The sequence below is a fragment of the Pantherophis guttatus genome, chromosome 8 (genome assembly GCF_059756535.1).
Source record: "Pantherophis guttatus breed Tessera chromosome 8, ASM5975653v1, whole genome shotgun sequence".
In the NCBI taxonomy this organism is placed as follows: Eukaryota; Metazoa; Chordata; class Lepidosauria; order Squamata; family Colubridae; genus Pantherophis; species Pantherophis guttatus.
The window spans coordinates 20667499-20683518 of record NC_142070.1 but is presented as its reverse complement, the minus strand read 5'-3'; the positions used below and the strand labels follow the sequence as shown (position 1 = coordinate 20683518).

Below are 16020 nucleotides of genomic sequence, written 5' to 3'. Positions count from 1 at the left end.
AATGTACCTAATATCAGACTTATATCAAAATAAAACTATTTTCAGTGTGAATAGACTGTATCTAATTATTCGCCTGAACACATTCAGATACTAGCACAGTACATGGAAGCAACAGCACAGAGACACAGTTTGTAAAATTCTCTTAAATCCTAAATCAGAATTTACAATTCATAATGCTTAAACCAAAACTGTAAACCTTAAATTAAGCCATCAAGTTAATATGGTTTGTTTTGGCAGGCTATGTCAATATAAGCATGTTTGTCAAATACAGTTTAATCTGTTGGGCAAACAAGTCATTCTTCTAATCAGATTCCTTTTATCTAATGGGATTAAAGAAATCAGATATTTTTAAAGTGTTCTCAGTTTATATTTGAGTTAGTCCTACTATACTATAAAGACAGTTTATTGCATTTACAGAAGAAAATTTGATCAACAGAATACCTATTGCACTTTTCTCCTGTGCAGCCGCTAGTCTTGGTTTCCATGATATATTCCAAAGATTCTCCCAATCTTAAATTTAAAAGGAAGAAGAGAAAAATGATTATATGTTGAGTGTGAATGTTTCTGCAGCCTTACTTGGTCTGCACAGAGGACAAAGAAAGAACAAAATATAACAAAGTAAAATTTGGATAAAAGAATAAAATGACTTTTTGTGTGACAGGATTATTACTAAGCAACTCTTCATAATAGCAGGTTTCTAGCCTGAAAGGAGACAAACCATTTCTTCATTGAAAGCTTGATCTCTAATAGGAGGTAGTAAAGGTATACCACCAAGTAAGTTTTTAAAGGGGCATTGAAGAAATATATGGACTAAGGTCTCAGGTTCGTTGTGGTCTATGGATTTCATTAAATTTCATGAAAATTCCTATCCAATACTACCAAAGGTAGAACATTAAAGTGGGCCAAAAAGAAGGCTCTGCAGTGCATTGAACAAACCAGATTGAAGAGATAGTTTGCAGGTTAAAAAGATTTTCAGGAAGGAACCCATTCTTGTAAGTTGCCTATAGTGCTCAAGTCAATGGCAATTTTTTATTTTATTTTATTGCAAATCTTGGCTTTGGCTTTTTCTAGGAGTGAATAGAAAGAGCCAATAGAAAATAGAAACTTGAACCAATAAGAGACAGCATATCCAAATCTCGCCTCCAGTAGGATCATTCTTGTTTCCATGCAAATAAAAAATTTGGAACTGAACCTGGAACCCTTTTGTATTTGTGTAAATACAAAATGAGTGGGGGAAAATCAGATTATATACATGTAATTATGTCACAGTTTTCATTGATATTCAATATAATTATGTGGACATAGGATTCTCTTCATAGCAAAATGCTTTCAAGCAGTCTGTCCGATTTAGAGGCCTTTGGCTCATTATGCAATGGAGTCCTGGTCTCTTCTGAAGCATCTCAAACTACAGAACGCTGGCTTCCCTTTTCTCCCCAATTTCAGATGATGTTCGCAAATTTTTTGAAATCTTTATTGAATATCTATGCAATTCATTACAGTGGAGAAAGCCCTGTTTCTCACAACAAAACAGAGTTCCAAGTTAAAAAATGACTTAGGAAAAATATTTCTCCAAACTTTGAGCCACCAGTAGCATTTCTGCCCACCATGCTATCTTAAAATGGAAATACAGGTAGTCCTTGACTTACGACAATTGAGCCCAGAATTTATGTTGCTAAGTGAGAAATTTGCTAGGTGAGTTTTGTCACATTTGTTAAGTGAATCACTGCAATTGTTAAATTACTGAGAGGGCTGGTTAAGTGAATCTGGCTTCCCCATTACTTTGCTTGTCAGAAGGTCACAAAAGGGGATCACATGAAACCCCACCCCCACCCCAAGACACTGCAATCGTCATAAATATGAACCAATTGTCAAGCATCCAAAGGGAAATCACATGACCAGGGAGATGCTGCAATGGTCACAAGTGTGAAAACTGGTCCTAAGTCACATTTTTCAGTGCTGTTGTCACTTCAAATGGTCACTAAACTGTTTTAAGTCGAGGACTATCGACTATGGTCACTAAACTGTTGTAAGTCGAGGACTATCTGAATCGGAGCTACTTAGAACAGAATGAAAATTAAGTTGGGAGCCAGGAAGATCGATGACCCACTGAAAAGGTTTGTTTTGTCTAAAATTCCCCTTAAGACACTGTTTACCTAGGATCCTTTGTGTCGGGAGTTGAACTCCACATATCTTTATGGGGGCAGGTTAAGCTAAAGTGTTCTACGCTACCCAGCTAAGTTGACTGTTCATACGTTAATCTTTTGGTTGTTTCCATCATCCCCATGGGTCTATGACAGCTTGCCACGGCCAATTCGCTGCAGGACAAGAGTTACATTAAATGAAATTAAGTGAAAATATTTACAGACCCCTTGCATCCTGGATATAAATTGTTTCAACTCCTACCCTCAAAACAACACTATAGAGCATTGCACACCAAGACAATTAGGTACAAGAACAGTTTTTTTCCCAAACGCCATCAATTTGCTAAAAAAATAATTCGCTCAACACTGTCAAACTATTCACTAAGTCTGCATTACTATTAATCTTCTCATCGTTCCCATCACCCACCTCCTTCCACTTAATGACTGTATGACTGTAACCTTGTTGCTGGTATCCTTACAATTTATATTCACTGTTTCCTAATATGATTTGATTGCTTATTTGTTCCCTAAGACTATCATTAAGTGTTGTACCTTATGATTCTTGAGGAATGTATCTTTTCTTTTTATGTACACTGAGAGCATATGCACCAAAGACAAATTCCTTGTGTGTCCAATCACACTTGGTCAATAAATAATTCTATTCTATTCTATTCTATTCTATTCTATTCTATTCTATTCTATTCTATTCTATTCTATTCACATCAAAGAAATGATGGAAGAGAATCCTTAAAGGAAGGATGCAAAAAGGAGGGACAGAATGAAATGTGAATGGCAAAAAAATAAAATATTTTTTTTATTGATTTTAAATTAAGGACCCGGATTGTGGGGGCAATACTTACGAGACCACCTGCTGCAACCGATAACCTCCCACCAACCAATACGCTCTCACAGAGTAGGCCTACTCATAGTACTATCATTAAAACAATGTTGTCTAGTAGTTCCAAGGGAGAGAGCCTTCTCTGTGGGGGCACCTACTCTTTGGAACAAAATACCCCCTGGAATACGAATAATCCCAGATCTTCGCACTTTCCGACGTGCCCTGAAGACCTTTCTGTTTCAACAAGCAGGGCTAGCATAAACATCTAAATTCTATGCCAAGGTCTTAGCAGATACACCAAGTTGATTCAATTTATTATTTACTGTTTATATATATGTATGTATGTATGTATGTATGTATGTATGTATGTATGTATGTGTATATATATATATATACACACACACACACACACATTATATGTATATGAAATCATAATCTGTTCACCGCCCTGAGTCCTTTGGGAGAAGGGTGGTATAGAAATTCAATCAATCAATCAGTCAATTAATCAATCAATAAAATAAGATGACTTTGTATAAATATACAAAAGTATGAAGGCTATTGCTTAACGCATTGTAAGCCGCCCTGAGTCTCCGGAGAAGGGCAGCATATAAATCAAATAAAAATAATTAAATAGAATTGTTAAATTGCCCCACAACGAGTTGCCTCGCGGCGACTGAGCCGTGGCCAGCTGTCCCTGCGCCAAGTTACCCGTGGGTGAGTTTGCCGCAGCGAGTTGGCTTCTGGCAAATTCGTCCGATTCCCCATCCCCCCCAACCCCCTCGAACTCCTCTTACGCTCCCGCCCTTTTAAGTATCTCTAGCAACGTCGCCTTACGCCAGAGGTCTTCAAACTTGGCCGCTTTAAAGACTTGTGGACTTCAACTCCCAGAATTCTCCAGCCAGCTATGCTCCAGCATGCATGCTCCAGCTATGCTGGCTGGAGAATTCTGGGAGTTGAAGTCCACAAGTCTTTAAAGCGGCCAAGTTTGAAAGACCTCTGCTTTATACGCGGACTCCGGCAAATGTCCGAGGCCGCCACTGACAAGCAGTCACGTGAGGGACGGAACGCGTCTATCTCGCGCTGTCTCAAGACCCCACCCCTTTTTTAGTATCTCTAGCAACCTCGGGGGGCGGGGGAGAGGCGCCTGACCGGATGTGATGAGTCTCACGTGTGAGAGAGACGGGCGTAGTCGAAGGTCACGTGACGACGGGGAACCCGGAAAACGACTCGGGCGCAGGATAAGGTCGGTCGGTGAAAGCGTTAAATGCCGGAAGAGAGTGGAGGTTCGTATGGGGGAGGGAGGGAGGGAGGGAAGGAGAGGAAGCGGTTGCCGTTATTCTGAATGCCCGAAGAAGGCGGCGGGGAGTGTCATCTCGTCTCGTCCTTCTCACGGGCTTAATTTCGTTATTAGGACACCTGATCCTCTCCAGATTTAGGGGGATGAGAACCTCCTTCTGCCCCCCCCCTTTTCCGGCTTTCTCGTGAGGACAAGAGTAGTTAAGGGGCTTCTGGATCGGAGCCGGTAAATGCCCGGCCTCTTCATCGCCCCGAAAACCTCGTTGCTCCTCCCCAAGATATTCCGATGGTCTTTTATCATTCTGTGCATCCGCCTTATTTGTTTTGGGGTTTTTTTTACTTCCCTTTTCTCCCCCCTGTATCCATGCAGTTTTCCTTTGCAATGATACGGAACTGGTTGGGGTTGTTTTTTGGTATCTTTTTTTTTTTCCTACTTGCCAGGCTATGGGCAAACCTGGGCTTACCTGTTGGTCTCTCATCCAAACACTAACCAGGTCTAACACTGTTGTTTTTTCGGAGCTCGAGTATTAGATAGATGGATAGATGGATTTCAGAGCTCGAGTATTGGAGGGAGGGAGGGAGGGAGGGAGGAAGGAAGGAAGGAAGGAAGGAAGGATTCATTCTTTATTAGCCAAATGTGATTGGACACAGAAGGGATTTGTCTTGGTGCATACGCACATACAGTGTACATAAAAGAAAAGATACATTCGTCAAGAATCATAAGGTACAACACTTAAGGATAGTCATAGGGAAACAGTCAATATTAAGGATACCAGCAACAAGGTTACAGTCATAGAGTCATTAGTGGAAGGAGATGGGTGATAGGAATGATGAGAAGATTAATAATAGTGCAGACTTAGTAAATAGTTTGACAGTGTTGAGGAGATTATTTGTTTAGCAGAGTGATGGTGTTCGGGAAAAAAACTATTCTTAAGTCTCGTTGTTCTGGTGTGCAGTGCTCTATAGCAGGGGTCCCCAACCTTTTGAACCTCAGGGACCACTAAAGTCATAATTTTAAATCTCGAGGACCACTAATATGATCTGCCTAATGACTGGCTGGGTGGGCGTGGCTAGGTGGTCATGTGACTGGGTGGGCATGGCCAACTTGATGTCACTCACATCGAGGGGCACCTCGCCGGCCACTCCCCGTCCCAGCCACTCCTCGCCTGCCCGCCCAGGCTCCTTAGGGCCCCAACAGGGAGCAGTTGTTGGAACTAAGCAGCTACCACAAGAAAGAGTTGGCAAAACAGCTGGCTCAGTTCAAATTGGATCTGACGGAGAAGGAGGCTCAGCAGAAGCACCTCACTGAGGACTATGAGCATAGGCTTTCCAAGCAGAGGGAAGACCTGCGGGAGTGAAGGCCAGGTACCAGCGCCTGGAGGTTCAGTGGGCTGAGATGGTCAACCAGTTCCAGGCCATGATGCAGTCCCACTGGAATAAGGCCCTCCGACTCCTTGCCACCAGAGGCACTTCTCTCCAGCCTTCACCCAAAGCCCCTCACCAGGAGGCTGAAGCAGACTCCAAGTCAGAATTTCTGCCCCCCTCTGACCCGCACAAAAAGACCCCAAAGGGGGAGACTCTCTGCAGCAACATAAACGTTCATTGCACGTATCCAGCCCAGGGGCCATAATTTGAGGACCCCTGATTTAGTGCAATATAAAAAATTCAATAACTTTTATATAATAAAAAATTTTCTGCGGTGGTCCGCAGAAAAAATATTTTTTCTGCGGACCACCAAAATTTTCTCACGGACCACCAGTTGGTGACCGCTGCTCTATAGCATCGTTTTGAGGGTAGGAGTTGAAACAGTTTATGTCCAGGATGTGAGGGGTCTGTAAATATTTTCACAGCCCTCATTTTGACTCGTACAGTATACAGATCCTCAATGGAAGGCAGGTTGGTAGTAATTGCTTTTTCTGCAGTTCTAATTATCCTCTGAAGTCTGTGTCTGTCTTGTTGGGTTGCAGAACCAAACCAGACAGTTATAGAGGTGCAGATGACAGACTCAATAATTCCTCTGTAGAACTGTACCAGCAGCTCACTCATAGATCTTTTGGCAAAAGATCCAATGTAGAGCCCAGAGAAAATTGGCCAAGTGATAATAACCACCTATTCAGTACTCTTTTATTTATTTCAAAATTAACTGGTCTTTGAATTCACCATAGGTTTGACTTTTCCAAATCCAGAATTCAGAAATATTGTTTCACAGCTGTGCATCACCACTGGAAAAGTTATTCCGTTTGCATGATCATGGAAGTGATCCCTGTGGACGTGGTCACTGACGTTTCTCTGTGCTTCGTAATTGGGTTGATGTTTGCTGTTATCTGTAGGGATCTCCAAATTCAAAGGGGAAAAAAAAGTTGGACTGTGAGGGCATGTACTTTGCATCTGTGGGCAATACATATTTTCCTGAATGTTGTGGAAAAACCACCCACTCAAATTAGAAACCAAAGTATTTGAAGATAGAATGTGCTTACAGGGAGCTAGAGTGCAAATGGAATTTGGAAATAGATTGTGCAGACAGAGTGAGAGAGGGTCCCAAGTGCAACACTTCTATATTGAGAGATTATATATATTTGGTCAAATACATTTGACACAGAAAGATATAAGAACCAATACAATTACACTGCAACCCTTCTGGAATAGATTGATAAGTCATTAAATTGACTCCCCTGTTAAGTTGCACACTTGTAGTAGCCTTCTGGATATTGACATGTACAATAAACAACATTATTTATTTTGTAGTCACCTTTTAGTTTCTCCTGCCTAGAAAGAAAATTGTTTGGTTTATTTTAACTGTCTCCAGCCTGGGGTCAAATATAGGCATTAAGTATACAAATATAATCCTGTCTATTAGCTTCATAAAGGATCATACTTAAATATATTGGTATGTGTATTTAATTTTATTATACCTCCACATGAGCTTCTACAGTGGATCCCAGAAAAAGGTGTGTTTGAATTAAGGTAGTATTAACAATTATGCATGCCCACACGTTTTACGGCATATTTAAAAAATGAAAAAAATTAACAAAGGGTAATTGTTTACAAGCCTGACAAGGATAAACTTAGGCAAAACAATAAAAAAGCATCTCAATGGGCCATCTAACCTCCCAAACCATTTTTTACCTTTGAATCCAGATCATTGTGCAGCCCCAGTAGCTATGTTTTGCTTGCAATAGAAACAGCAAAGAGTCTGATATCACCTTAAAGGTGAACAGGTTATCTTTTCTAAACATATTATCATTTTGGCTTTTCAGTGGGCTGCCAAGTCATAGTTTTTTGAGTATCATGGCAGATGTAAGTATGAATATCCTTTTAATGATTGGAAACTGTTTTGTAACAAGTTATATATTGAACAATTTCTAATGTTTATGGAATATTTATTTTGCTTATTCTAGTCTATAACCTCTATTGAATTAGTAATTCATGAGTAATTGGTTCGGATACGAGGAACAATCTGCCCATATGGCAGCTCAATAGTACAAATGCACTCAAAAATGTGGCCAAGAAGCTTGGGATGAGAAGGTCAAGTACTGTTTACTTATTTGCCTATAATGATTAAGCTTATGATCCTGGCAGTATGTAGGAATTACTCCCAATTCCTAAAGAAATATCATACTTTCTAATGACAACAAAGCATTGTTTCTCCAAAATCTAGTTTAATTCAAACATTAAGGAGTATGATCTCTTAAAGATAATATAAGTGGCTAAAAAAACTGTTTGCTTTGTTTCACTCTAGGATTTGAAAAGGTTCCTGTATAAAAAACTACCAAGGTAAAATACTTATTATTTTTTATACCATATAAGCATGTAAACTTATCAGTGTAAAAATGCTCTGAGTAATTTCAAAAATCTCTTGAAATGGTCTTGAAATTCTTCCCATTCTTTTCTGATGCCACTAGTTGATTCACTTAAGTGTTATTGCAGGATGACATTAGTTTTACCAAGGAATATATCGGGTATCCAGATGCAGGTCTATCTAGCTGCTCCTTCTAATCCTTTGGTCAAATACGTAACTGCTTCAGGGCAATCCCTGATTATAAAGCCAAATAAATAGCATAAGAAGTATCTTATCTGTCAGAGGAGTTTGAATTACTTTTTGAATGGCAAATTAGGGGTGTTTGTGCTGGAGAGGGAAGAATGGTAATGGCCACTCTTAAAGCTTTTTTTCTTTGGACAGCCCCAAATTACAAACTGCAATCTGATCGGCTCAATACGTAGGAGAGCTTTTTTTTTTTCTAACCCATCCCTTTCCATCACAGCCCTTACTGAGGAGGATAAGAGCAGAAATACAGATCACCCATTTCCTAGTGGAGATTTATTTTTCCTGCTTGTTGAGAGCGGTAATTTGTGAAAGAGCATATGCTGTGCTTGCAAACATTCTGAGATTCCATTCTTGGTTTTCCTAGAAAAACCTCTAAACCGAAACCCTGGAAATCAGTGTTGACAGTGGTGAGCAAGGTCAACCAAGGCACTGCCTCAGTATAAAGACAACTTTCTGTGGTCACAAAATACAGAACAGCTAGTCCTCAGTGTACAACCATTCATTGAGTTACCATTCAAAGTGACCACGGTATTGAAAAAAAGTGATTTTCCTCACATGTACAACCATCGCAGTGTCTCCAGAGCCACATGACCAAAGTTTGGGCACTTGGCAACTGGCATGTATTTATGACGGTTGCAGCATCCCAGGCTCAGCTGATCACCATTTGCAACCTGCCCAGGCAGTTTCCAAAAAGCAAATTCAGTGGAAGAAGCCAGATTTGCTTAACAGCTGCAGTGATTCACTTAACTGTTGCAAAAAAAAGGTTGTAAAATAGGGGCGACTCACTTAATAACCACCTTGCTTTAGCAATGGAAATTCTGCTCCCAATTGTGGTTGCAAGTCAAGGACTACCTGTATGGAATTCTTTGGTTGCCAGCATCTGTTTAATAAACATAACTTGCAAATATTACATGGCTTCAAAAGTGTTGATAATATAAACAGAATGAAGAAACTGTATTTCAAACCTCTTTTCTTCCCTTGCATTCTGGTTAGAATTTATGGCTTTCCCAGCCTATCTCAAAGACCTAAAATCTGTTTAGCTTCAGAGTTACACCTATAATAAGCAAGCACCTTCCAACCATTTTTTAGGAATAAAAATCCTCAATGTTTACAAAATAATGTTTACTGCTGAGAAAACTGTGTGATTATCAGAAACTTATTTCATGTGAGCTCATCTCAAGATATTCAGATATTGTACTGCGACCAGGAAAATAAGAATCAAGTTTTCATATACCCAAAAATCTAATTCGATTGAGATTTGCCAATCACACACACTCATTCTAATCTACCTCTAGGTTAATTTTTGTGATGATAAAATGGGAAATCACCTTAGCTACAACATAAGGAACCCAAAATTATGTTTAAAAAATCAAATTATTTTATAAACATATTAAGTTTTAAATTGCTATGTTTATTAACTAATTAAAAGTAAAAAGCGAGGCAGCAAACTCAGATGGCTTACTGTCTTTCTAGACAGATGACTAAACAATCTCCGTTTATTTTTTTTTAGTGTTGAAGGACTTCATGCTATTGTAGTATCAGACAGAGATGGTGTACCAGTAATTAAGGGTAAGGAATAATCAAAGAGTGATAAAATGGTGAATTATCCCTTTGCAAATTGATTGCTGCATGCTCGGTATTGAACTGTCTGCTGAAGAACAACATTCCAACCAAAACTGAGGTGACGAAAGGAAGATGTTTCATCTTATATCGTACATCTTATATCTAAGTTTTAGTATGCAACTTCAGCCTGATCCCAAACTGGATTTTTTTCAGTACTGTATAAACTAGCAAGCATGCATCTGCATTAATCATAATTTGGTTACTGCATTCTTGTTGGCCTTTAACATAGTTGTTGGTCAGCAGGAAGCGTAATGCCAGTTCATCAGCCATGATGCACTTCCTTAATGTGACTTACGGAAACTCTGACTTTGAGGAAATCATATGCCAACTTTTTTTGTGGGTGCTTTGAGTTTGAGTGAAAATGTGGGCTCCTTATCTCATGTTCTACGAGGGATGAGTGAAAGCAACTCGTAATAAAAGCTAAGCTGTACACCAAACTTACCTACCAAACCTCTTCTAAAAAGAGGAAGAGGTTTGTCGGATTTCCTAATTACTTTTGATTTGTAAGTTTAAAATGTACTGGTTGATTATATATTGAGGATTTTAATTAATAGCATTTCAGAGAGGACTGGAGCAGGTCGGTTTTTGAAACATACTGATGCAAGAGCCACAGTACTCCTTGCTCTTCCTTGCTGTGGTCACAGGTGTTCCATATTCATGGAAGAGCCAATCCTGTTTCCCAAACTTTCACCAAATGAGTGGACCATTTTTCATAGGTCATGCTGAATCTGCACACCCGGAGGGGTGCCCAAGTTAGAGAAAACTGGCCTATGCTTTTTGACAGCCAGTACTGCTTTTAAAACTCGCTAGATCTTGTCTGGATGTCGAGGACTCAGGAGTTTATACTGTTGCCCAGGAAGATGATAGTTTGCATTCCTGCTTATTCTGTGAACAATTACAAAATGACTTCTTTTTCTAGTTGCCAACGATAACGCCCCTGAGCATGCTCTTCGTCCTGGTTTCCTGTCAACATTTGCACTTGCTACAGATCAAGGCAGCAAACTTGGGCTTTCCAAAAACAAAAGCATAATCTGTTACTACAACACTTACCAGGTAAGAAATTAGCCAACAAAGGTTGCTTGTTAGTGAGAATGCTAGCAGGTAAATAAGTGTAAAAATGCTGCAAAAAAAGTTTTGAACTGGATCAGTTCGGGTGCCACAGAAAAGTCTGTTCGAAATCTATCAGCGCCTATAATTTAAACAGTTTGGGAGTTTAACTGGCATGATGTATGAACCTAAGTCACTAAGGGATTAAGTCAACCTGGGTTTTGTGTGCTAGGTGAATCTGGATTCAATAGTTTGTTTAACAGTATTGTATTGTACAGGTATGCAGCTTATCGGAATATATTAACCCAGCCTGTTTAAAAGATTTATACAATATAAAAAGAAACCAGAATGTTGTTTTGAAATGGGGTATTGTGAAGTTTCATGTACAGGTAGTCCTCAATTTACGACCACAGTTGAGCCCAAAATTTATGTTGCTAAGTGAAAAATTTGTTAACTGAGTTTTGCCCCCTTTTGCGACTTTTCTTGCCAGATTTGGTAAGTGAATCACTGCAGTTATCAAATTAGTAACAAGGTTGTTAAGTGAATCTGGTTTCCCATTGACTTCGCTTGTCAGAAGGTTGCAAAAGGTGATCATATGACCCTGGGACATTGCAGCCTTCATAAACGTGTGTCAGTTGTCAAGCATCTGAATGTAAATCACGTAATCATGGTGATTCTGCAACTATTCTGCAACTAAGTATGAAAAATGCTCATAAGTCACTTTTTTCAGTGCCTTTGTAACTTCAAATGGTCACTAAGCAAACTGTTGTAAATCGAGGACTACCTGATTTTAGATTTAGGTGTGATCTGTGTACCTATGAATATACGCAAAAGACAGCATTAGCACTTTAAGGGTAGGAATAGAGAATGGCTAATGGCTAATCTGCCAGCTAGCAGTATATACAACCCAAACAGGTAAACTGACCATAACAAAAAGACTTACATTGAATGTTGAAGTTGTATTTCTTTTCTTGTAGGTGGTTCAGTTCAATAAGCTTCCTTTGGTAGTGAGTTTTATTGCCAGCAGCAACGCCAATACAGGTACATTTTCAAAATTGAAAAGCCCTGTGTATTCAGCATTTCAGTACTTAGATTTAAAGGATACGGTCTGTGCCCATTTTTTAAGCTATATCCAATTTTTGCAAAGAATTTTGAAATTAGTCGTTCCTGTTGTAAGGAGTAAAAGCTAGACCTAAGTTGAAAGCCTTATACCAAAGCTTTCACAGATTATCCTTGGTCAATATTGGTGGCAGAACCAAACATTTCAATTTTCCTCCAATAGAAAAGGAAATCAATGTCGCGCTAGCAGTGATACCGCTCCTCACCCAAGTAATAAGTTCTTCCTAACACTATGAAAGTGAAGTAATTCCCACTTGTGCCAGTTATGGATTCAGTAGTGCCTCTATATAAAATCTTGGGCCGGGTGGGCAACTATGGACCCTTTACAACCTGTGGGCTTCAACTCCCAGAGTTCCTGAGCCAGCATAGTGTAAGCTATGAGATTGCCCTTCTAAAACAATAGATTAAGATGAAATTTTAATCTTGCTTTCATTCCTGCTTGAGAGACAAAAGTTAATCTTTATATCTCATCTTCTTTGCCTATCTTTACGTAGGTCTGATTGTAAGCCTGGAAAAAGAGCTGGCCCCTTTGTTTGAAGAGCTGTGGCAAGTGGTGGAAGTCTCTTAACTCAGTATTTATATCCAGAGCACAGCAAGTCTTTACTATGAAACAGGGAAAGATTCAGTCAATTTCACACTGTATAATGAATGTCTTGGAGAAAGCGTCACTTTCTCTTATTATATGTTAAAAACTGTACTGGACTGAAATATAAGATAAGATTGGAATAAATGGGCTGTAGCTTTTCCTGTATATCTTAGGTTGCTGGGTGTATTAGTGAGCATAATAACTCCCATGGAGTTAACTTCATGCTAGCACATATTTGATAGTAGAAAAAAAAATACTTTTTGTGTATAATATGCCATCCACAACTTTTTCACTCTACCAGCAATATGTTGCCTCTGTCTAGATAAATGGGGACTAGTGCAAACATACATTTTACAGTCAAATCTTCCTTTATGCTTAGAAGAACATTATTATGGGGGGAACTTGCTTTAATACTGATATGCAATCAATGGTTCTTTGTTTAGATAACAGAATTTTAAACTTCAAGTAGCTATTTGTAAACAAGTAGCTACATGCTAGCTGTTTTTGCAGAGTTCAAATTAATCAGTGCATTCCTCTTTCTGTATTCTTTGTAAAACTGATGTTTTGAATACATGTAATTATGGTACTTTGCTGACTTATCTGGCTTTGTATGTTCCTAAGCAAATCTGAATAAAAAACAGGCAAGGTGTATAGTCTAGTCTGATCATTATCACAGAGATAGCTATTGCAAAGCAACATTATTGCTGTCTTTAATCTCAGTATGATGATTTATATAGTGTTGTTGCCTTGGAGAAAAAAAAAGGCAGGGAAATCTAACTTGGAGTATTTTTTAAATGGGAGAAAGAATTTTGAAAGTTGGAAAGTATAAGAATCATAATATATAAAAAGGAATATTCTATACATGGAAGAAAGCTACTTTGACAGGACATTACCAGCTACATATACGACTGCACTCTAACAAATCGGCTTCAAGTAAAGAACAAATCAGGCATAAAGTGGAGTCTAGACCAGAGCATTGTTTATCAATCATGGCAGCTTTCAGATGTGTAAACTTCAGCTCCCAGAATTCGCTAGCCAGGTGGCCATTGCTGAGAAATCCAGAATTTGAAATGTACACACCTGGAGATTGCCAAGATTGAGAACAAGTAGCTAATGTGCAAGATCCATTCTTACATTTTATGATTTGGAAGTTGTTGCATTTGAGAAACATTGAACCAAGAGAGTATACAAGTACTTTTTTTCCCCCAAAATCCAGTAGTGGAAATATCATTTAAGGAAGATTAGTTATGTAAATCTTGAAAGTGTTTGTATTATCACGATTGTCTTATCCACTGCACAGCTAAAATTGTATTTTCTTTTTGTTCCTGGTTTATTAGAAATTTTATAATAAAAATATAAAATATGATACAATTGTTCCCAATACATATTTATGCGATCCTTCATTCACTTGTTCTTACAAATTCTGACAACAGTGTAACATTTTGAAATGTTCCTATTGGTAAACATAAAAATATTAAATAATAAAACATATGAGAAAACGTGTTTTACAAGATTAAAAAATACAAGAAAATGTTAACAAAAGTGAGAACCATACTTGGTTGTATATATTTTGGAACTCTTAAACAGTATTAATTCTAAATAGCAATTAATGGAAATTAATTAAATAGTAATTCTACATGAATGCCAATTTGTTTCCTAATACGTATGGTGTTATATTTCTTGTTGCGCCACTTTACTTTAAACCCAAGCTGTCTGGCCTCTAAAATTATATTGAATTGGTTTGAGTTAGTGGCATAGAACATCACAATATGTCAAATACATACACTAACTGAAAATTTTATTTCATCCTTCCAAAGACATTAGCTGACAACTGGAGGTAATAAAATGCTAGGCAGACTTATGATTTGATTCTGCAGGCTTCTTATGATCTAGCAAAGGAGGTATGCTCTCCCATGACTTTATGCTTAAGTATGCTGAATATTTGCAGAAAATGTATACTGAACCAGGATCAGAACACAGATATGTATTCAGTGTAAAGCTTCCGAAAGATACCAGTTTCTACTATAGGGCAAATATATTTAAATAGTGTAGCTGAAGCCACATCTTGCCATCTACGTGTGTCTTGAGATGTGCAGTTTCTCTTGGAAAATGGCTACATCGATTTGTCTGCATGGAGAATATCCACTGTGGCATTTTGAGACCTTGCAGTAAATAATGAATGAGAGCCATGGACACAGCCTTTAGAAAGCACAGTACTAACAGCTTTTCCAACTGACTTCGGAACTGACTTTCCGGAACTGACTTCTAAAGTACCATCTCATTTGTCACAATATACAGGTAGTTCTCAACTTATGACCACAATAGAACCCAACATTTATGTTGCAACACAAAACAGTTGTTAAGTGAGTTGCGCCGCATTTTACAACCTTTTTTGCCACAGTTGTTAAGCGAACCACTGCGGCTATGAATCCGACTTCCCCCATTGACTCTGCTTGTCAGAAGCCAGCTGGGAAGGTTACAAACGGTGATCACATGACCCTGGGACAATGCAGCTGTCATAACTACATGCCAGTTGCCAAGCGCCCAAATTTTGATCATGGGACCACGGGGATGCAACGATCATAAGTGTGAGAGCCGGTCACGACTCATGTTTTTCAGTGCCATTTTAACTTTGAACGATCACTAAACAAATTGTCATAAATCGGGGGCTACCTGTACTCCCAATATTAAAAAAATATCTTACTTGCTCATAGAAACGTGTCCCACTAGCAGTAATCATCGATAATGATTGCTCATCAGGGAAGTCAAAATTACAGAAGTTCTGAGAAAATGATTTTAGCAGACGAGTCTTAACAGTCAAAGCCACAGATGAAATGAAAACTTATTTTTTTAAAAAAACTGTGCAGGTAATGTGTCTTAATAGACCAGAGTGTAAATGGTTTGAAGCATATGGAATGGCAGCCAGGGATGAGCAGGTTTGCAACTAGTTAAGGTTCATGCTATGAAACTAAGTACTTTGAAACTGCTTACATAAGAACTAGTGAAAACCTGGCAGCAAACAGTAACTAGTAGGCGTATCCAGAATAATGAAACGTTGAATAGGTGAATATCCATCTTCCAAGGTAATCGTCTTCTGCTTCTAACAGAGTGTTTAAGAATTTCCTAGAAATAAGTTGTCAGCAAGTCGGCAGCTGCAGAGTTTAAAAACCTCTGATCTGATCTGGTGCAGCACTTCTTAATGCTGAATAACGAATCTGAAGGTGTATGAATACGAGCCGATGTTGGTTTCTGCAGTTAGTATTTGTAGCCAAAATTACTATGGCCTGAGTGTGGTGTCACGCTGGCGTTTTTTCCTTATCTGGGA

At 38.7% G+C, this 16020-nt stretch overlaps 2 protein-coding genes and 1 long non-coding RNA gene across 5 annotated transcripts in view; 1 reads left to right on the top strand and 2 right to left on the bottom strand.

Annotated features, from left to right (window-relative positions):
* LOC117679882 (uncharacterized) overlaps positions 1-3875 on the bottom strand; it is a 17135-nt gene extending 13260 nt beyond the window's left edge. Inside the window, exons 1-2 of one of the 2 annotated variants that reach the window (XR_004595479.3) lie at positions 3814-3875; positions 442-510 (exon numbers count right to left, since the gene is read on the bottom strand). This is a non-coding gene — a long non-coding RNA (uncharacterized LOC117679882). Of the gene's footprint in view, positions 1-441; positions 511-2153; positions 2316-3813 lie in introns of those variants that run through there. The other variant, XR_004595478.3, reaches the window with a different exon arrangement.
* Positions 3792-14066, top strand: LAMTOR3 (late endosomal/lysosomal adaptor, MAPK and MTOR activator 3). Of its 2 annotated transcripts, none has more exons than XM_034442163.3 (7): positions 3792-4262; positions 7533-7572; positions 8015-8049; positions 9831-9889; positions 10863-10996; positions 11968-12031; positions 12604-14066. In XM_034442163.3, exons 2-7 carry the CDS (start codon positions 7564-7566, stop codon positions 12675-12677), a joined length of 375 nt encoding a protein of 124 aa, XP_034298054.1. In that variant the 5' UTR covers positions 3792-4262; positions 7533-7563; the 3' UTR covers positions 12678-14066. The 2 variants fall into 2 exon arrangements, with proteins under 2 accessions (XP_034298054.1, XP_034298055.2); XM_034442164.3 differs by having other exon boundaries at positions 3928-4222.
* DAPP1 (dual adaptor of phosphotyrosine and 3-phosphoinositides 1) overlaps positions 14007-16020 on the bottom strand; it is a 41478-nt gene continuing 39464 nt past the window's right edge. The window contains exon 10 of the mRNA XM_034442161.3: positions 14007-16020. Coding sequence (XP_034298052.1) covers positions 15973-16020 — 48 coding nt within the window. The 3' untranslated portion in view covers positions 14007-15972.

Bases quoted from the DNA above. Each gene is read 5' to 3' on its own strand.
- LAMTOR3 (XM_034442164.3), top strand. From the start codon at position 4,137: ATGAGTCTCACGTGTGAGAGAGACGGGCGTAGTCGAAGGTCACGTGAC. The intron at 8,050-9,830 runs GTAAAATACTTA...ATTTTTTTTTAG, and splicing joins CTGTATAAAAAACTACCAAG to TGTTGAAGGACTTCATGCTA. The intron at 9,890-10,862 runs GTAAGGAATAAT...TTCTTTTTCTAG, and splicing joins TGGTGTACCAGTAATTAAGG to TTGCCAACGATAACGCCCCT.